The 23,486-nt window shown below is 33.0% G+C and overlaps 1 protein-coding gene across 1 annotated transcript in view; it reads left to right on the plus strand.

Annotated features, from left to right (window-relative positions):
- LOC117216145 (GRAM domain-containing protein 2B-like) overlaps window positions 1–23,486 on the plus strand; it is an 81,516-nt gene that overhangs the window by 53,497 nt on the left and 4,533 nt on the right. The window contains 1 exon segment of the mRNA XM_033462660.1: window positions 16,779–16,952. Coding sequence (XP_033318551.1) covers window positions 16,779–16,952 — 174 coding nt within the window.

Raw genomic sequence — 23,486 nt, forward strand, 5'->3', positions numbered from 1 at the left:
GTTATATAATTACCTTACTAGCTTAGATATCAAGGGAAGAGAAACTCTCTTTTCCTCTCGGAAACGAAACGTTCACCGTTGCGTTTCTCAGTTCAAAACCTAACAATGTTCATTAAAATTATTTCCAGTTGCTTTCACGCCTCTGTTACTTTGCATTTCGACAGTGTCAGATTATTCGCGACAAACTTACCGATCTACTTACTTAATCAGCCGCAAAGATTTCCTAGCTAATAGGTGCATATCGCTAGATCTCTTTCTCGATCGTCCTGTTTATTCTTTCCCGTTCCACTAGATCGACGTCAACGATTTCACGACCACTGAATTTTTCTTGTCGAACAGATCAGCAGATTGAAAACATGATCGATCGACGAGTAACCCTCTTCTACACCTCATGTACGAGTACAATACCGGTTAGAAGTTTCGTATCGATACATCGTATTATAGAAGCTGAGAAGCTAGAACAGAAGTCAGTATTAGTATTAATCATATTGGAATAAATACTCTGCTACTTCAAAAAATTCTTCCATAAAAGAAACCTGATAAAGTAAAAAAATATTAATAATGGTATATATGCTATTAATTTTAAAGCAATGTGCATAATTTATTAGAGCCACAGGAGAGATAATATGTTGTTTTTCAAGTAAACAATACATAATAATAAAGATAAGATAATGTCAAGTGAAAATAGTTTTATACAAGCGATGAAACTTAAAAGTCTACTCCACGATGGTATTTAATCAAACAATAGAGTTTCTTTTGTGTTGATTCTTGTAAAGAATCCAAGATCTCGATCAGAGATGCAGTGTTCTTTATTGATTTAAACAGTTTTAACAATTATACATTACTACATGCAATGGATATCACTGCATTAATCTGTGCAGTTATTAAGCATTTCAATTTACCGTCACGAAAACTGTTATTCATATACGTGTCAACACGTATGTACACAAAGATAGATATCGTTATCATCCGATATCATAGTATGATATTATCGATGAACAGTGAACACCTACTGCGTTATCTTGTCATTACGTTTACTCCTTCAAAATTTCGCATCATCAAACAGGAAATCCTCGATAATTACCTGTTTCGCGATATTTGATACTCGTGCGTACGCGGAAATTTCACACTGCGGATGAACCGCGTACGAAACTGTGTCTCCATAGAGATGTTGTAACGACTGCTCTTTCACGGTTCGTTGTTTCCTGTTGCGTTAATTAACGTGAAATCTTATACGATCACGGTGTCGACACGCGTGTTAAGCATCCGTTGTATTATTTAATTCCTCCTCGTAAAAAAAGCGGACTTCTTTAACGCAGTATTGACGTCACGATTCTTTATTTACACTGATTAACTTGATTGGTGTAGAAGTAAAGTGGAGAAATAACATACGAATCCTATTTATCCGTATGGAATGATAAATTAACAGTGTTTCGTAGAATCTCGATTGAAAAAGCTTTGGACATTAATTAATGGATGGTGTAAAAGCAACTGAAGAACAAATATCAGAATCGAAAGAAATTGTTAAGAAATCATCTGACCGTACCAACGATTCAGTAATTTTCTGACGAGCCTTACGATCGTGTCAATAAACTTTTCTCATGGTCCAGCCAGATTTAAATAGCGTTAAAAGCTATAAGAGCGGTGTATGGATGGATGGTTCTGTATAAAAGGCGAGATAAAATGGTTTGTTTAGACGATCATCGAGATCGAGAGCGCGTATGCAAGGCGTTAAATCTTTTAATCCGGCAGGATGCGTGTTAACTGTCTCGCACAGAGCCGGCAGACACGTTCGTGACGTTGAATGCGGGGATCATTGACCAACCCGGAGAACGTTTTGCATGTTACATATAGCAAATATCGATAACTTGTTATCGCGACATCTGGGGCTGACGGTAACGGTAGTATTTGGTTGGCAACTAAATGATTGCGGATTTTGTCATTAGGTGGTATTGATAAAATCCGCAATCATTTAGTTGCCAACCCATATATATACAGGGTGGTTGGTAACTGGTGGTACAAGCGGAAAGGGGGTAATTCTACGCGAAAAAAGAAGTCGAAAATATAGAATAAACATTTTTCGTTCGAGGCTTTGTTTTCGAGAAAATCGACTTTGAATCTTCGCTCGGTACGTGTGTGGTACGTTATAACGGATCTTACTGTAGATCGTAGTTATAACTTACTTAAATTACTTAAGTGTAGCTATAGTAAAAGTCTGGATTAGGGTATTGGAGTTTTCCCTAATATTCCAAAAGGGAGGCCCTGAGGTCCTTTTATCTCCGACATATACAGGATGGTTGGTAACTGGTGGTACAAGCGGAAAAGGGGTGATTCTACGCGAAAAAAGAAATTGAAAATATAGAATAACAATTTTTCGTTTGAGGCTTTGTTTTCGAGAAAATCGACTTTGAATTTTCGCTCGGTACGCGTGCACTTTATCACGTCTCGTTATTTTTCTACAGTACATTTTCTATCTACAGTGAGATCCGTTATAACGTACCGCAGGCGTACCGAGCGAAAATTCAAAGTCGATTTTCTCGAAAACAAAGTCTCAAACAAAAAATTTGTATTGTATATTTTTGACTCCTTTTTTCGCGTAGAATCACCCCCTTTCCGCTTGTATCACCAGTTACCAACCACCCTGTATATAGAGCAATCGTAAAATGATACGCAGGGAAAGATGATTTCTAGAAGTAGGTCGACAACGTGGAATAAAAGTTTTTATACAACGTCATCTTCGAGAAGATGGAATTCGAACACTTATTTAGTATAAATAAACTTGGTTAATTCTATATGCAGAATTCTACTTGTACAAATATGTTAAAAACGAGAATTCAAATTTATTCATTCATAGCGAGATGTGAATCATCCTTTTGTTTACTTTCATACAGGATATTGCTAATCTCGAATACCTTCCAGGAAACTTTCTAGTGATATCGATATCGATTCAATAAAAAATTACTGTTATCTAGGAGGCGTGTTCGTATTATCACTTTAGTTCCACTCTAATTGCAGTTGAAAGTTTAGCAACAACATAGTTCGAGTCCCATCTTCGATTGTAGACAGTTTGTTCCGTATGATTGGGACTTCCTTAAAAATTCATTATTTTATATGCGAGATTAACGTTAACGTCGTAGAACGCTTAATAATCTTAACATAACGGAAACAAAAACCTAATGGCTAGCATTTATTATGTAACAGCCTAATAATTGGCATGACACAGTAGTAATAAAAGGTAATAATTAATCGTAAAAGCAATATTTCATTTTATATGAGCGATCCTTCCGACTAAACTTAAGAAATTTCCAATTTCCATAAAAGCAAAAAGCTAGCTTTTAATTACTAATTTAATATTCCTATATCAAACCTTAGGTAAGTATCTACTCAAGTAAACATAATCAAGGAAATTGTGTTTTTATAGCCACCTTGAAATATGCATCAACTTTACACGTAACAAGTTTCACCTAAGTACACGTACCACCTAATGGTATATACCTAGCAGTTAGATCATCAATTAATCAAAAATTAATCGTGTTGATAATTAAATCGTTAGGTGTATGGCCACGCGTTAGGCGACGGAAATATGTATTAGGTTGTCCGAAAATTTTCTTTCGTCTTATAAATAAATAATAGATGTTTTTTGTTTTATATTAGTTTACTGAATTATGCACGAACATAATAATAGAAATATAACGAAATAGATCATACCTGATTCGATAAAATAATATAAAAGAGAAATTGTTGTTCATCTATTATCGTCTTATGAAAGAAAAGAAACTTTTCGGACAACCTAATACGTTTGTCAGAGTTTTGAGAAAGGGAATTTAGGAAGAGGTCTAACCTTTTGGGAACAGGAACGGAAAATAGCACTCGTCGGAATTTCAACTTGAAATATCGAGCCGCGTATAGTGTATAGAGGTCGAGTGTCTGCACGTGCTAGATCCACGTACAGTAAGTGCAAAAAGTGTTTATGCATATCTATCTTTTTTTCTTTTAACACTAATATTACCGACAATTTATTGCGTAATAGTATAATTAAAACAACTGCGCCACTATATCTTGCATCTGTCGCATACAGACTATTCTCAAACGTATTCTGATGCTATATTTTTGATTCTTTTAGTATATACCTTAATTACAATTATTCGAGTCTTTGTTATTATTTTGCATATATTGTAATGCGATAAAATTGTTTTTTAAAAATTATTTTTCAATTATTATTTCATTCCTATTGCGAATTACTGTACGCACCTGACATGCTTTATAAGAGGACTCGATTATTTAAAAAATTGTGTTTCCTAAGCTGTAAATCAAATAAAAGAGATCCCTTTGTAGAAAGATCGTTACACAAGTGCTACAGGTAATATTGAAATAATTAAATCAGATAAGAAACTCAATGTTTTTAGCTTTCCTTTAAAAGGTAATCAATATCGTTTTTAGTCGTTAATCTGTTATTTAACCTATAGCACTTATGAGCGATAGTATATACAGAAATACCTATAATTGAAATTACAGCTATTTTGTGAAGTGCTTCTTTTATTTTCACTTATCGAAGATGAGTAATCCTACTTTAAGATGCAGATCAATGATTTATTCGAGCTTATTCAACGACCACCTAAAGGTCGATATCAAATATTTGTTTTGCATCATACGTTTATCTATCAGGAATCCCTATGGCTGTCGCTGATTCATTCCGGGAAATACCTTTTAAACTGGTCGGTTAAGAAGGCTTTACTTTTTAACTTTGAACATCAAAATCCTTATCGTGCCGATTATCAGACAATGTTTTCGGAAGCTTTTATTTTGGATAGATCATCGGTTGAAATAATCTGATATAATTTCTGTAATTCTAACCGATGAATCATCTATGTTAATGTTTGATTTTCTACGTGCCATGTGTTTCTGAATATCTATACCCATAAATAAACGAATACAGTTAAAATGATAATATAATGATAATAAATAGATACATATATTACGTAGATTATACGTAATTATTAGAATTCTGCGAATGTTCATGCAAATTTTCGTTTTTATGAACACAATTAAAGAATTGAGAACTAGTAAACGGAGGCTTGTTCTGTTAGCTAGATATTATAATAAGTATCATAACTATATTCATGTGCATAATGTGTATGTATTGATCTATGTAATTGATTCGCATTTGTAAAAATAGGAAAGCTGAAGTCTATTATTTTAACAAATTTGGTAGTTCCAACGTTAGCTTGCGGAAAAAATTTCTCTACTGTTGAATTTGTGATAAATATAAAAATGTTAAAGTAACAGAAATCATGGTTTATCTAATTTCTATTCGAAATAAACGCGTGAAATTTCATGATTTATAAAATATTAATTTATGATTTATCAAAATCTTTGTTTGCTAACAGAGATTGAAAAACTCGATTGAAAAAGAATGTTCATTTTCGTAAGTCAAATGGCATTTGATTGTCGAGAATTCGTACATACAGGTAAGCACTTCGAGTGAATTATATAAAATTGATACTTCTCGTAAGTGGTAGCAACTGATTTAAGATTAAACCTTACGTTATTAACTAAAAGTAAATGTTATTAGTTTAAAGATTTCATTCGGTGTTACCTAACTGTTACGTGACAAGTAATACATTTTACGAGCGTGATAAAAGCGTTGTGAATATTGGAACAGTTTCTCAAAATTGCATAATTGTGAGATATATGTAACGGTATCGACGAATGATAATCGTAAATTTTATTACTCAATCAGATATTTTATGGTGGTATAGAAAAAAATAAGCGATATTTCTTAATCTAGCATAACTAAAACTTTTTTTTTTAGATTTAAAGTTTATTGAGTCCAAGAATACAGTTTTAGGTATATTATTCACAATAAACATGAATTTTTGTAATGGTATGTTAGACAAAGGTACCGATACGCGGCGATACGACGTAGCCGTGCTGTATTATGTGTCGGCGCTTTACATTTTTCGTTGTATGATACAATTTTTAGGTTTAAGCCTCTGGGGAGCGGAGCTTTTTTTTTATTTTTTTCTGTTCTGAAAACTTGGTCGCAAAACAGGACGCTTCGGTAGTTTGCTTTTTGGGTGCTGTGTAACTTTGGGGAGGGGTGGGTTGAGAGGGAGGGGGCGGGGGAGGGGGATGTCAAATAGGATTATTTACAAATATTTACAGTATTTACATTTTACACCTGTGTTATGCGGTGTCAGAATTGAGTTCTGTCGGTTTAATGTTCTCTCTTATTTTGTTATGGGTTCTGTATCCACCAGTATTTTTTTGTGTTTTTTCTATGTTTGTCTTTGGTGCCTTTCCGGGGGAGGGCCATGTTGTATCTCCATCTGGTGTCTGCGGTAAAGTATGGTTTTGATCCCTATTCTTCTACATAACTAGAACCCTTAATCTTTGAAATGATCGTCGAGGTAAGAACAAGAAGGCGGAACACATGTATTCGATGTTGAAAGATACATAAAACATTTAGAATACATAATAAAGTTTGAACAAAGATCAGCGTGAAAATTCATTGCTGTTTCTAAAATGATATGGTAAAATATGATAAGCAGCTAGTTTAACATGTGCTTATTTACATAATTACACAATTTTTTCAAAATAATAATTCACATTCAAGAGTATCGTTGAATAAACGAAACAGTAGATAAATAATTTATAAACAAGCAATAAATAATTGAATTTTTATTCCTATTGAACTTTGCAATAAAAATCTAGATCGCGAAATATAACTATACTTTGCCAGATTGCAAATTTCTATGAATTTATGAGTTTAAAGGTGAAGTTTGTAATTTTTTTTTTACTTAGATATTGGGTAGTTTTTTTTTTTCGAAATTTATTTCTCTATTCAAAAGTTTGACGTTATAATAGTGCAAAAATAAAGAAAGAAAAAGATGCGCGAAGTCGTGAACAAACAAAAACTGATACTTATTTAACATCACAAAGTATTGCAAATGCGTTTAGATCTATCCGTAGATAAACAAAAAATTCTTAGCGCAAAGCGTGAAATATCTCACGAATAACGAGAAAAAATTTAGGATTTTCACAAACATAATGGCGCAAGAGCGAACGAAAATAACGTGAAACGATGGAATTTTACAGGACTTGGTCGTAAACCTTTAATTCTCGATCGTTATCGATTTAAAGAGTATGAAAAAAAAAATGTCGGTTCCAGGGGTTCGCCGATAAGCTGCTCGAGATAAGACGAACCCAATGGGAAGACAAAGCGTGCATAATCGACGCGTTCGACAGCTTTCTCCGAGACAATCGACGAATCGGTGTCGAATACATTTTCGCTCCTTTTTCTTCAGTGTTTGCGATCGATTCGCTGACCTCGGAATGCAAATGAGAAACAGGCAGAAGAGATAGGCGTCGCACATCTACGTTGAAAACTCAGCGGGACTTTTTAATCTCTCAGCGAGGACGTCAGTCGTATAAAACGACGTGCCGACGAATAAATACGACCTGTAAGTCAGTTTACACGATAACAGCTCGTCCCCTTGTTTCATCGCCCAAATTCAGTTGTTTTCATTCTTCTTCCCGCGTGTAAATTATGCGGCCGTGTTCGTCGTAATAGCGCAACGAAACACGCTAATTGCCTATCCGAGAATAAACCGAAATTGTAAAATATGTTTCTTTTCTGTACGCAGCTTCTGTATCGAGATAATCGATTTTTAAAAATCGTTCGTTGTTAAGGTGCGTAGAAGTTGTATAATTTCTTGAAAATGTCTTAATTCGAAGATTTTATTCAATTAAAATTACATTCTTTAACAGTAAAATACTAAATGCTGGGTCAATTTACACTAAACTGTGCGAAGGATTTTATTTTTTAACATTAAGAACTGAAATAAGAAGTTTCTCAAACGCGTTGTTGCTTCCTTCGTCTCGTACAAATTTCTCAAAATTACGTCGAAGTAAAATATTACGATTCTTAAAATTCTAATTTCTGAAAGTATCGGAACGTTTCGATTTAATTATCGATTCCAATAATCCAGTAATACACCGAACCATATTCATATTCAGAATTGCATAAACAAAATCTAATTAAAAATTAAACGTACATTTACGCGAAGTTTCAAAATAGATCGTCTCGAGAAAGGAGCTTTGTAGAAAAATGATTTGCGTATTTCATAATTTCGATTTACTTTCACATAGGAAGTTAGCTAGTGCACATTTGTAAATAATGCCATTATTGATCTAATTAATACTCTCACACATGATATATGCAAGATCCTCGATCCTGCACGTGTCTGAAAAGTCAGTCAAAATTACGATCGTCGGAAGATCCCAGACCAGCACCCTTCGTACATACGCTCGTTTAATCATCGTTCAGATAAGCGTGAAGTATCATTGCTCACAATCAGTCGTGAGCGTCGCATTGAACGGGGATGAATGCAAATGATGCACGTCTCTTCAGTCCTGTCACCGTTTCAATGTACACCTAGACGAACCTGTTTCCTCGCACGTGACCGAGAATAATTAATTAGCAGAAGATTCGTGTCCCTGAATAAGATCGTTCGCCATCAATTCGAGACGCGTTTATGTCAAGTTGTTCGTAAAAATTGTAGCCTTCAGTTGTTTTTAACAACCGATGTTAAGTGGAACTCCTCAGGTATATGTTACACGAATGTAATTATATTTTCGTTCGTAAATGTTCTGACTCGTTATGCTTTTATATAAAAAAACCTGATTATTGACCCAATTATATAATTAAGTAAATAATATAATTGGTCCAATTTACTAAGAGCAAATGATTAATCCGTCGAAATTTTGTATTTATGCAGAGATAACGATGCAAATGTTAGTAAAAGTAATCGTAATACTTTGGTATCTGGAACTAAAGAAAATAAATCTTCCTAATTTTTATTTAGTTATTATTTGGTAATTAAAAAAGCTTATTTTAGTATTTTTACTGTACATGAAATAAAGAAATAGAAAAATTAAAGAAGAAGGAACAGGATCGAAACACCAAAGACTAAGACACGAAAGATACATAGTAATCTGTATAATAAGTAAGATTTAGGTTTAAGGAATAAATTAAATGTAATAAGGGCGTATATACGCAAAAAAATTGTAATAGGCGTAAGTCTGGATACAATAAACGAATACAATGCGATACAGTACAATACCTAAAATTATGAAAGTGGAATATTTTGATTTAATAATTAAAGCAGTTATTTTAAATATGTCGGTACTTAATTGCAAAACTGCTTTGGGAACAATGTAACGCTGTGACAGCAAAATCAGTCAAAGGCAGCTCGCGAAACAAAAGATAAAGAGGAACATTTCGCAACGTGTCGTTTACTATTTAATCCAGAGGACAGTCGAATCGTATCCGGATCGATCTGCCTATCATTCGCGGGCATCTCGTCGCGACGCCACGTTATGCACGATCTGTTTTCAGATGATGTCGCTACGAGACGACAACACATCATTCGAATAAAGCACGATGAATTGCATTTTGTATCGGGCGGTACGTTCATTACTTGGCGAGGGTCGCGAGAAAATGTGCACATGCGAATCCGTATGTACATATGGAAATAGACGACCGTGTTTCATACAGTCAACTTGATGCATTGGTTTGCTTCGGAAATTCGAGATACCGAAGGCAATTTGAAAAAGAAAAATTTCAAGAAATATATCATTGTTGGATAAATTTAGACATTTCTCGTGTTAGTGACTTTTGCCGATTTTTTAAATATCGTGCTTCATACTTTAGACAATTTTTCATCCTTTTCAACAATTTTTTAAACTAATTCTTCTACTGTGCACTATACGCTATTTTCTGTTCTACTATACACTACAGTTAAAAAATTATGCGTTAATAAATAATAATTATATTTTATTATCACGATATTCGTACGTTGAGCTTTCAAGACCCGTTTGATGATGCACTATTTCAGTAAAAAAATATTTTGTAGAATATATTAAAACTATTGCAAATGCAATCATAATTTTGTATCTCTCAAACACAGCCTTAATTAAAATGTATTTCATGCTTTGTTCACAAGCTACAAAGTAATATTTTTTGTGCTACAAATTGTACTTAGGGCGCGGTCTACGAAATCTAAACTATCAATTCGCATTCTGCGTTAACCTAATCTAAGCCCTGTAGAGTATGTTTGAGGTCAATGAACTACATAGCATTCAACGAAAGCTACCACTGAAACCAGCAGTGAATTCGCATACAGTATCGAACGAAAGTTACCGTGGTAATCGATGAACTCAGGTGCTTATGTAGATATATTCGAAAGAAATGCAGTTTTATACAATTTATCTTAGTAGAAGCAGGAAATTTAAATAGCAAGCTAGACATTCGTGTTTCAAGCAATCGGTACTTTATTTTCCGCAAATAATAAGTTTCGAAGGTTGAGAGAAATAGAAAAGCACATTTTTTTTAATTTTTTATACGCAATACAAATAAATTAATTAATTTAATCTGTCGTAGGTTTCGTTAATAATGCAACTATGAATATTTTTAAATTGAATGATATTTTCGCATTTTTTGAGCGTTTATAACATAGATTAACAAAAGCCAAGTAGCATAGATTTCTTATTATGCATTGTTATAATATTAAAAAATTGTACAAATTTTATGAGTTTCTTTAATTCAAATACATACATTAATTAAGTGATTTGTATGCATTTATAAGAAATTTGTAGGTACAACAATAAACAAAATGCAAAAGATATTAAAAACTATGCGAGATATCTAAAATATAATACTCATTGTAATATTTAGAAAATGTGATTGTGTATAAATATCCGCACTCTGGTGATTCTACTGTATGCACTTGGCGTGTTTAAATATGATTTAACAATTTTCAAGAATTTGTACTCTATTCGTTCTTATCTACTTTAACTAAAGATAAACCACGTATGTTGTTCATCACTTGCACTACCGTAGAACAATGAAAATCGTTGAAAATTGAAAACGCTTAATTTTAGAGTAAATTGTCTGCGATCGGTTAAGAAAAGTTGATGAGCACGCGATATCCTGGTTTTTTCGCGATATTCCTCGCATAGCGGTCGTTGCACACGAATAACAGTCGTGTAATCGAGCCATCGGATGTACATCTGTGGCGAAAACACGCAAAATGAACAAGCTGGAGGACACGCATGCAATTAGATTTACATAATTACACGTGTGTGCCACCGGTTTGTATCTGATTGACTTGGAAAGTTGAATTTCGAAACCGAGATCCCCATTTATGTCCCTCTTTTTCTATTTATATTTCTCTTTCCACCTGTAATTAAATGAATCTATTTCAAGCGGACACGTATTCGTGTAACCCTTTTACAGTAGCATGCAGAATATGTAATTTATGCTTTTTGCTATTCGTGTTAGGTTTAATATTTTATACATTACGACAATATTTTCTTGTATAAATCTGTTTTTCTCGGGAAAATATTTGAAATGAATATCATTTTCTTTCAACACCGTCGTTCACTTTGCTTCTTTTCTCTTCATATATTTTCTTCGCGCATTTTTGAACACTGTATTCGAATATACAAAAAGAAAGTCAAATTTAAATATATTGAATATTAATACTCTATAATATAACGCAATAAGTAATAGTAATATAATATGTATATACAGGGTGGTTGGTAACTGGTGGTACAAGTGAAAAGGGGGCGATTCTACGCGAAAAAAGAAGTCGAAAATATAGAATAAAAATTTTTCGTTTGAGGCTTTGTTTTCGAGAAAATCGACTTTGAATTTTCGGTCGGTACGCGTGCACTTTATTACGTCTCGTTATTTTTCCATCGAGACAACGATCTACAGTGAGATCCGTTATAACGTACCGCAGGCGTACCGACCGAAAATTCAAAGTCGATTTTCTCGAAAACAAAGCCTCAAACGAAAAATTTTTATTCTATATTTCCGACTTCTTTTTTCGCGTAGAATCACCCCCTTTCCGCTTGTACCACCAGTTACCAACCACCCTATATAGTAACTAAGAGATCAATGTAGGAATAAATCAATGTGTAAGAAATTAGAAATAAGAAGCCAATGTTCTCCTTGCAATAGGAGATATAAGTCTAAAGTAAAAATAAAATTAAAAAGATATGTTGAAACTGAACATTTAAAAGCTACATTTTAATAATATGTAGTATATATAATATTCATGCCAGATTATGAAACACGAAAAAGTAGCAGGCTTAAATAAAAAATTCTGTTTTATTTCATTCAAACAATTAAAATAGGTGTAAGATCAGTATCATATTTCTCATATAAAACATCTCAGCGTGTGAATTAGTAAATACGATAAATTTATGTTACAAACTTCGTCGTTAAATTTTTTTTAAATACAATGAAAATTGCTCGATAGAATATCATAGAATTCAAGGTGTAATCTTTTATGAAGGTTAATGGAAGATCATGCAAGGAACGTCATAAAATATTTAAAACATTTGCATAGGTATAAAAGACTAGTTTTTAATATCGTTTCTTTGGGAAGAATTTTGCATATTAGCATAAATGTCATTTTTCCTCAATCTTGAACGAAGTCATTTATGCGCAATGAATTAATTGAATAATTGATTCATTTATCTTATCGTTGAAGGCAATACTTTTTTGAATTTATAATTTATTATGACCGCGTTATATTTCGTGATAAGCTGTGTTTCTCATCATCTTCTGATAACTTCAGGCGACTACCATATAATTATCAGTCACTCTACTATTACTTTAGCGTTTATGTCCTTCGAGAAGTATTCACAATGATGTGCACCTGTCGTGTTTTAATAATGCACAAAGTACGTCATGGCGAATAGAAGATTATGTTATTGACATTGCAAAGATATAATAAAAACATAGAAGTTCTAGGAAGCATTTACGTATGTGTGACATCCACGTGGCATAAGATAATGATTAATGACCGAGTGATCATCAATTCTGTATACGTACGTTCATATTTCTATTGGTGAACTTTATACTACAAATCTATTCATTCAATGATATTCATGTCTATTGTATCGATCGATTTAATTCCAAGTCAGGATATAGTATGAATATTTTCTACAAGAATAAAAAAAGAAAGGTTTGAAGATCTTTTACCGTAAATTTAAATCTTTCATAAACTTCAATATCCAAAAAGATATCTTTGTAATCGCATTTATTTCACTCTAATTTCCCGCTATAAATAAAAATTTATAATATTAATATAAAACGTATCTTAAATGTATCCCCCAAAAAATAAAAATTAAGAATTGTAAATTAATGATGAGTTACATATAAGGCTACTTTTTGCATCAAAATTCAAATTAATATCTGTACTGGCAAATGAAAATTCTTTTTAAAAGAATACATATAGTCGAGAGATCGTGTGATCGCGATATCGTTTCGTATATAATATTTATAGAAGCTATAATTTACTAGAAACTAGAGCTACTCTATACTGTCCAATGAGTTGAGCCAGAATAAGTAAAGACAACCGGTCTCGTGATAGTGAATTATGATCTGACGGAAGGCTTCCTATCATTGCAGAAAATTTGCTCAATTTAGCTTGACAGATATATGATCGCCTCGCTTACGAGATTAATAAAAAAAAAAAAGAAGGAAAGAAGGAAAGAAAGAAAGAAAGAAAATTGACAACTTTCTATTTTACATGTATGTCAGAATTGTGAATTGATCCTGATTCAGAATGCAAGACAATTGCGGTATTATTTCTAAATCGATTATCTTATCATTACGCGCTTTTAGGTGGTCTCGTGAAGTTTGTAGGAACGTATGATAGTGGTATACGATTCACGTTCTCTTTTAAAACATGGTTACGTCTCTTATTGATGCGTAACACGGCCGACCTTTTGGGACGGTGCCAGCCATTTCGTACATATGTATTTCCTGCGAAACGGTCAAGTGGCTAATAGAAAAATGTTTCTCCTGTTCCGCGATGAGACAGCTGAGCAACTATAGCGTTTCTTCCGAAACAAATGAGATCAGTTGTTAAATTCAGTTATATTTCGGTTATGAGAAACTCGTTAAAATTTATGCACATTATAAATATTTTGTACATCCAATTGTAGTATTTATTAATGAAACGAAAATAATTTCACAAGTAACTGAAGCAACTATTGTTCAATATAAATTTTTGTATCGATAGATTAAGGGGCATCGTTGTGTTAACACAACGTATTATTTGTAATTTCTTTTCAGTCAATTTACATCATTAAAATCTAGTGGATTCTTATTATGATTGTAAAAACAAATTCCGAGAATTTGCTCAATATTTTGCTGTTAAATATGCAACATTTTCCATTGAGAAATAAAGGTACGTGGAAATATTGTATGTAACGGAACAAAAATCGAAAGTTTTCGAGTAGTTTTATAATTACTAGACACAGTGTACGATACAGTAGACCAGAAGAAAAATATGTTCCACGTAACTCGGTCTAACTCGTAAACTTCCACCGCAATTACACAGCGTTTAAACAGCTGTTAGTTCAGTTCCAGAACTTTCCGTCTAAACCTTTACTTCCGGTTTCATTGTTCTCTGTTATTTTTCCCATACATACCTACGTTTGCTGTATTACATCCATTGCAAGGGTATAGATTTCTCCTACCATGGATTACTAAGTTCTAGGTTATAATGCGTTTATTAACTATTAAAAAGGTCGAAAGGACGTATCGGAGTTACACGTTGGTCTTCCCAATCCTCTAGTCAGTCTGATTTCCCGGCTGGCCCGTGGTGGACTCGCGCACTCGTTGCTCTTCAGACTCTTCGGCTTCCCTTGCTTTACCACGATAAAATCCACAAATTAAATTCTTCATTGGCCACAACTAAGAGTCGACGAATCTCCGCGATCGTATCGTTGTTTAATTTTCGATTCACGGACGAAGTTCGTGGAGAATTTAAAAAATAGGACAATATTCGTTTCTTGGAAGATATGAGTATCTTCTTCATCGCTCGACTGGCCTTCAGCTCCTGGGGAGCAAGATTACGATCCACGGCTCGAGTGATTTTTAAGAAACATCGATACCCGCGTGGTTTCTACTGATTTCAATCGGATTACATTGGATTACATTGAACACATCGAAAGTAACGTTTCCGTAGCTGTAGAAGTTTGTTATCGTCGCTGGTCGATGATATTTTATCCGACGTTCCTTATTAGCTGATTTCGAATCTAGAAGGATTTAGAAATTAAGAAGTTTCTTTCGGAAATATTAACACTTTGAACATCTTTCGGTTCTCGTTTTGATCCCGGATCTTCGAGCAAATAAATAAGAAACTATTGCGTTTCTTTGATTCGCAGGTGTAGAAACAGCTGCTTCAAAGTTGCGTTAAATTTAACTTCCACTTTGTTACCGTGGTCGGTGCATCGATTGATACTTTCTTTAAAATATCTTGGTTCTTGTTCATTCGTCGTTTTATCGATACATCTGGTATAAAGTCTTCTCTCAATTGTCGAAAATATACAACGTGCTCGTCGAATTTGCTTTCCAATCTTTCCTTTCTCTCTCTCTCTCTCTCTCTCTGTTCCGGTTATCATTGGCTGCTTCATGAAGATCTCTTCGATATATATCCAGATGGACTTCGGTTCGTTACGATTTTTGGGAGAGTTGAAAATCGATATCGATACTGGATTCCCCAACCTGAAGAATTCATCTTACAGAAATAATTGCGCTGTAACTGAGCGGTAGAAAAAGAAGGATTGCACGATGGAGTTCGAAACACGCGCATTGATCGAGCTTTGCTTCTCTTCTGGCCCGATCACTAGAGCTAGGTATGTCGAGAGAATTTCTGCAATGTAAGAAAAAGTCTTCCTTTTAATTTTTCCATTAAAAAAAATGTATTTCTATCGTCATTGGATTGTAAATATCCATGTAAACTCATATTTTTACGGATACAGTTGAAAGAACAGGATGCTGCTTTCAACTTGTCAACCTTTGGCGTAAATATAAAATCGATTAAACTTACTATGCGATCATTGTTTAGAGGTCAAAATGACATTATTGAGGAAAAACGTTATCTGTGCTGGCGTTAACGTTAGATTAACATGTTATGAAATCACTGCAGAAGGTTGTCAATGATCGATGAACTTTCAACTCTTTGCACTCTGAGATTCAGTGGCAGGCGAAATACAATAAAGTACATGCAATTGACGATGAATGTCAGTTTATCGTTTGTAGTCGTCTTTAGTTATTACACTTAGAAACTTAAGTATATATTTTTAAAGCAATTAAACGTTATGAGTTTTACTAAAATTTGTCTTAAAAGGTAGTTACAGTATTAAATAGTAGTATTGTTAGATTCTTTATTTGGAAGAAAATATTTTGAGTTTAAAAGAATTAGTTCAATCGTCGAATTGATAAATTAATCGTTATGTAATAAGATATCTTTATTATAATTTCCTCTTTAGTTATTACACTTAGAAACTTAAGTATATATTTTTGGAAGCAATTAAACGTTGTATCTGAAATATAGCTTGTAAGTTTTAATAAAATTTGTCTTAAAAGGTAGTTACAGTATTAAATAGTAATATTGTTAGATTCTTTATTTGGAAGAAAATATTTTGAGTTTAAAAGAATTAGTTTAATCGTCGAATTAATGTAATAAGATATCTTTATTATAATTTTAAAAAATTCATTCTTAGGAAATTAGCGAAAAATATGTCAGGTCCAGGAAGGATATATACAAAAAAAAAAAGAAATATTAACAAATAATTAAATAATTAACACCCTGCCAATTGACTATTGATCTTTTTCACAGTTGCTGAATGGATCTTATAAAAATTCTCGACTGAACGAAGCATTGATTGGTTTATCTGTATTTTTGCAGGTCTGCGGGGTCCATAGGAGCACGATCCGCGCCCAGCACGCCTCTTCAAGCAGCTCCTGGTGCGCAACAAGCGGGCCAGCAGTCGATTAGCGGTTCTCAGCTTACAGTAGCCGCTGCCAATAATTCGCAGCCACCAAGGAGCCCGAGCCACGCGGCCTTGAAATGTAACGACAGGTAAGTCCTCGATCTCCAATCAGTTTTTCCTATCCACATCACATATAACAGGGTAGGACAAGGTTATGTAGGTAGCTAAGCTTCGCATCTTAACACTTTCGCAACAGCTGTGACTTGGACTGTCAGAGATCATGACAGTGTCCAAACCATAGAAAAATTATTGCAAAATGAAACAGGTGTTTGCGGATTGTTAAGGTTGCGAAGAAGGAAGATATGCGAAAATTAAAAAAAAAAATGTAAATTTAAAAGGAAACATAACAGAATGCCGCAAGGAGGATAAGAAACTTCTATACGGAAAAAATCGTGCACTAGCCGATAACGAAACAAATAACCCAGTGTCCCGCCGTGAAAGTGTTAAGATTCGTCCTTGACTTTTGCATGGAATAATCAGACATAAAATGAATCAGCTGTTTGAAAAATCGAACGGTTGAAAGCTTATAATAAAAATGGGCATAAAGAGACCAATTTCGTTATCTTGAAAGTTCATCTAATCATTCGTGATAAAAAGAAATATCTCACGGAGATAGTCACATGCGACTTACGTTGCATCTAAATTAAATACCTGTGAGGATATTTACGAATTATTATGTTTTTCATTCTTGCCTTTTACCGGTTTTCTTTCGATTGTGCGACAGCGTGAATGGAGGAGAAATAAATCAACGACCTGAATATTTTAATTGAGATTAAAATTGATGGGGATTCGACCCTAGATTCTTCATTCATCGAATAACCTATTGAGCCAATTGAGTGTTTCCATTCAATTAATTCTTGACTTGGTAGGATGCTTTTTCGAAAAAGCCGTTAAACTCCTTCCTTTCTTTGACCTTCGATCTTCCAATTATAAAATTCGTTAACCCTTTACCTTAAGCTTAAATATTCCACGCACCTGTAAATTTTCAGAAAACATACACCAACGATCCAAGTGATTTGTTATTATCAAACGAAGAAAAAATAAAAATTCATAATCCGAATCTATAATTTTTAGTTAGTTTATACGCTCTTCTTCCTACGTGTTCCATTCAATCTTTTTAACCCACATTTATGCGAAGGCAAATGGTTGGCCTTGACGAATGGGGTTAAGACAATTATACCAGCTGACCAATTGTGCACCGTGGTTTGTAATATGCTATTGCATAACGTGGCCAAGTGTAGTTAGTTTATTGGAAACGTTTCTGGAAGTCGTCAAACACAGTTAATCCTACTTCCGCAAATGCAAATCAAAATTTATCGACGATGAATTAGTTCTTTATGTTTATTTAATGCGATACGATCGCGTTATGAATAACATTTATTGTGGTGTATAAAGTGCGATAATCTTTACGGTATATAATCTAAAAACGGCATTCAATCTTTATGTATACCGAATTATCTAATTCGTAATCGATCAAATCAAATATTGGAAACGATACATGGTATACATATATTTTCTGTCAATTTTTGATAGTTGAAACTATTCTATGAGCGTTAAAATCTTTTACTTTTATAGTGAATTAGCTGCCCAAAAACAATTAAACGTAATAATTGAATTACAAAATAATATATATATATTTTGTCAAAATTAAAAAAATGAAATTCTTGCCAATTAATTCTCGAAATAATTGCCAATTGTACATAATCATGTACATAAACGAATCACGTTAAGATAAGTAACAACGATAGTTCTGATACTTCTTCTGTCTGTTATGCATTGAATGCAATCAACTTTTACTACATTTCGTACCACGCCGGAAGTAGAACGCTAAAAAGAGCTCTATCTATGAAGAGAAACTAATTGTTTTCGCGATCGTCTAGGCTTAACGTAGATTTCCAGGAATTGTTAGTTCCTCTAGATAACGTATCACGAGATATCGAGACACCTGTTCACATAAGAACGAAGTGTGAAAAGCAATACGTTATTTCTGTCACACCTGCTTGATAACAATTTCGAATGAAATCGCTGCTACAATCGTTCTACGTTTTCGCAAGAAAAAAGTTTCTAGTTTGATAGAACTGCTATAACGTTTGCCTTTAAGCGCAATTCTTTATGGTACTTTTTAGTACCTTTTTGCGCTTTTATAATAGTCATAGACACAAATCAAAATGTCATAATCTATAATCTTGATTTCATAGAATATCTACGAATTATCTACGTCTATAATTTTCATTTTTATCCATAATTCAAAATGGCATATGAACAATATATATGTAAGATTATATGTACACATATGTATACATATACAATAATATATTATAGGAAATAATGCTTTATAGAGATATGATTATGACGAAAGACAATACAAAATTAATATTGAAAATTAATATTGATATTACATAGAAATAAGAAGTATATTAAAATAAATATTAATACAAGATGTGTTAAAATAGTAAATATTAATGGAGCAAATATTTTCATAGGCCACCAAGTGCCCTAAAACTTCGTAGAACTGACATTATTTGTAAAAAGGGAATATTTAGATTATATTTCTGCCAACTTACTACGTTACTTATCTTGAAAATTCTTAACGTAATGTAAGTGTTAGTGGAATACATACTTATACGATTAAGATATGTAATTCCTTTTATTAAAAAATCTGATATGGATTAAATATTCTCTTAGAATTCAACTAGTTGTATTTGTTAGTCAGCTAAAAATATTTATTAAGAATCTTCAATAATTATAGTATTTCATACATAGACTCGCATAGTTGGTATTAAAATTTGTAAGTATAAATATTTCTTGCTACAAAAAGAAATAAAGGTGTTATTTCCTATCTTTCATTTTCAATCTTCTTTTAAATCTTTATATTAAATCTTTATATAATATCTTTATATAATATCTTTCATTTAAATTTAATTTATTCCTTGATTTCAAATGGATATAATAATACAAAATTAATACAGTAAAAAGACAAACAATATTAAATTTGCAAATTCTTTTTGTTAAAATAAATGAATGATATTTCTGCGCATTTAAGTGTAAAATTGTTCGATATAAAGAAGGTCAAAAGTAAGAAAGGTAAAAGAGAACATTATACGTAACTTATTTACTTCTCTGTTTTAGATTCTCTGGTGAAATTTGTTATAGAAATGATATTCTATCTCGTCACTTGTTTACGTACTTGTAGATCTTACAAAATCTCATTGCATGGCGAATAAATAAAAATAATTATATATACGATGAAATAGTCAAAATCCAACATTAATTATCATCGTACGTAATATTTAAATATTAATATTTATTTTACTATTTCATATCATACATCTTATACCTTGCTACTCATACGTTTTATAACAATAAAATCACGAAGAATTTGAACAATGGTTATCGAACAATATATATACGAATAATTATATAATGAAAGACACAAGGTTTTAATATTCATTAAGATATGAGTGTTGATATAGTTATGGGAAATTGAAACAAAACAAAAAGTACAAAATGCCTGTAACAAAATATTCCAAGTAAAACATTAAAGCAGTGTATAAAATAAAATTCAATGCAATCGTATTTTTTATAAGAAAATAGTTGAAAAAATCGTTATTAACATACGCAATTTTTCGTTAAAACAATAATGTCTTTCAAAGATAAAAAATTGAAGTACTGTAGCAGATTTATTTACGTTCATTAAAATATGAATTTACAAAAATCGGTAGTTTACCGTTTATTAGCTTCAACTTCGCCGTCATATTATCTAATTTTCAATCTGTTTATCCATTATTCTGTATCTTATATGTTGTTGGTAACGAAGACGAACAGCGAGGAGTATTCGTTACATATCATCGGATGATCATCGAGTTATTAATAAGCAACGAGTTATTTTCACGTTTAGAAATATTTTAAGAGACGTCTGTCTATTCCTATCGCCACTATTATGTATCATTTCGTGTCATTGATAGGATACAAAAAATTGTATTTACGCTGAAGTATCCCTCAGAAACATCCGGTGGTTTATCATTAAAAATGAACTTTAACTCACTGAAATTTTCTTAGTCTACAGTCATGTACGAAGAAAAAACCAGAATATTTCGTCACGTATTATCAATATCAAGCTTCTGCTCGATAACACCACGATATATCCTGCATTCGCAAAGTCTAATACCGTACGATACGCGACACGTTTGTTAAACGATCGATACGGCGACCGTGATCGTTGGTCAGAATTCTTACGCTGTTTCCTGTGTTCACCATGACGCGAGCAAAGAAGAAACTAACGAGAAGCCAAGAAGAAACGAACAAAGATTGAACAAGATACGGAAAACAAGTAGAAGAGAAATATAAAATAAACGGCGAAGAAACAGAAGTGTGATCGAATGTTGGAAAATGTTTGCACGTGGTTCTAGTGGTATTTTAAAAATCCACAGTCGTCGTAGTGTCGTCGGTTCCTTCCTCGAGTCGTTATAAGCTCTGTTTGTAAAAGATCTTTTACTTCGCGTGCTCTCCTTTCAAAAATATTTTTTTCTTCGTCGTCGTATTGGAATAAAGGAGGGAATCTTATTCACACGGAATACCGATCGCCGGATATGAACGTCCCTGGATAGCAACGGCTAAAACGACATAAAATATTCTCTAGCGAATTCAATTACCAGTATCGCATCCCCGATCGTCTTCGATCGTCGCTCGTTTACATTAAGCCAACTGGTAGCGGGACGCAATTAACGATCGAAATAATTCCTTGGAGCGGTTGCGCTGACGAATTAATGCCAGTTCCGTAGAAGGTGGCTAACAGTTCGTTTCATCGAATTGTCAATCGTATGGTGTATCGCATAAACTGGAACACTTTCAAAGAGAAAGATCGTTTCGGTTGCTGACAGATTTGCAGAGTCTTGGTTTTTCTTTTTCTAAGATACAGTTTATCTGTCAGATCTGTCACCATGGTTTTTCGATCGAATTCCAAGTCTAATATATTCGAATGTGACGTCTGGAGCAATGATATTTGGAGCCCGAAGATTCGGAAAAGAAGGTGCGACTATATAATAATCACATATAATAATCAAATCGGTTGTGGATGTTCACGCATCTATGGGGAACTTAGGTACAAGGTATCTGAGAAATCATAGTACAATCGGCAAGGGGCGATTCTATGTGAAAAAAGCTCGGAAATGTAGAACAAAATTTGAGAGTCTTAAGGCTTTTCACAGCCTGCTGGATTATTCTTATTCACACTGTTACGCTTAGAGCAAAAGAAGGGAACTCTTTTTCCTCTGGACACGGCTCTTTTCTGCAAGACTCGAACAGTGTTAGACAAAAGCAGTGATAAACGTATTGGTATTAGTGTAATAGTGCGAATAGAACAAAATTGCTTGATGCCTCGTATTCGAGGAAATCGAATTGAGAAATTTGTTAACCGGAACTTGGCTAATTTCAGACGGGGCAGGAGTGAGTAATTGACATAATAATAACAATAAGTCGAAAATGCAGAATAGGGTTTGTTCGTATGACGTTTTATTTTGTAAAAAAATTGGGAAATTCGTCAAATAGATGTATAGCGTGCTAACGCTTTACAGAACAGTTTCAAACCTTATTTTCTCGAAAACCCAGCTTTCTTTTACTTATTCTGCTATGTAGAATGATTTCTTGCTAATCGTTTACTTAATGAAGCGTCGTGTGAAGAAATGTTAGTCTGTGTATAAAATTTCTTTTTTTCACGTACGAGTCGAAAATGCAGAAAATTATCAGGCGCAAGACAAATCTCTTATTCGAGTTCCACTTCTCTAGTCGAGCTTGTACAAATATGGATCTGTCGTAACATCTGCAGTGTTACAATGATTTAAAATAAGAACGATCGATCATGGTGACGCTATGGATGACGAATTGCATAGGAATCGACGTCATTGAGAAAGTTTGTTTCTTTAATTCTCGAGATGAGAGGTTTCGGTTTGTGGATTCGGCGTGATTTATTTTTCATTTCCATTAATTCTATTTGAGTTTGGCATGTTGTTATGACATGTTGTATATAATACGTAATAGGGTGGTCTAGAATTATAGGCGGAATGTAAGCGGTAAGTGAAACTCCATGGAACAAAATAGAGATATTCTAAATATTAAAAGAAATAGGATTCTATTACAACGAAATGTTTATACTTTGGAAATTCTTTATTAATTTTTATAATTCTCCGCAGTTTCAATTTTTCTCTGTGAATTACGTCAGATTTGTACATTTAAAATTCATGAATTCGCATTCAGTCATAGTCAGAAGTCTTTATATATAAATTTATATACGTAAATAAGTTTTTTAATATTTCATATGGCATCAATATCAAATGACGTGACATTTAAAAATTTACATTTTCTACCATGCAATATATCTTTATTTCAAAAACAAAGAAACTAATCGACAAAAAATAACAGAAAGTTCCCATTTCTTTGTAAAAGAAAGAGATTAGAACGCATTGGAGTTTACCTACAAACTTCCGTGAAAAATCTTAAATCTCTTAATTTTTTGATAACAATGAAAAATATTAAATTTGAATTTATATATTATAAGACTCTTAACTTAATCGAAGATTACCGAAACACAGATAATTGTTGTTCGAAAGCTAAATTATAGTTGTAGT

Source organism: Bombus bifarius, unplaced genomic scaffold (genome assembly GCF_011952205.1).
Source record: "Bombus bifarius isolate JDL3187 unplaced genomic scaffold, Bbif_JDL3187 scf7180000010252, whole genome shotgun sequence".
NCBI lineage: Eukaryota > Metazoa > Arthropoda > Insecta > Hymenoptera > Apidae > Bombus > Bombus bifarius.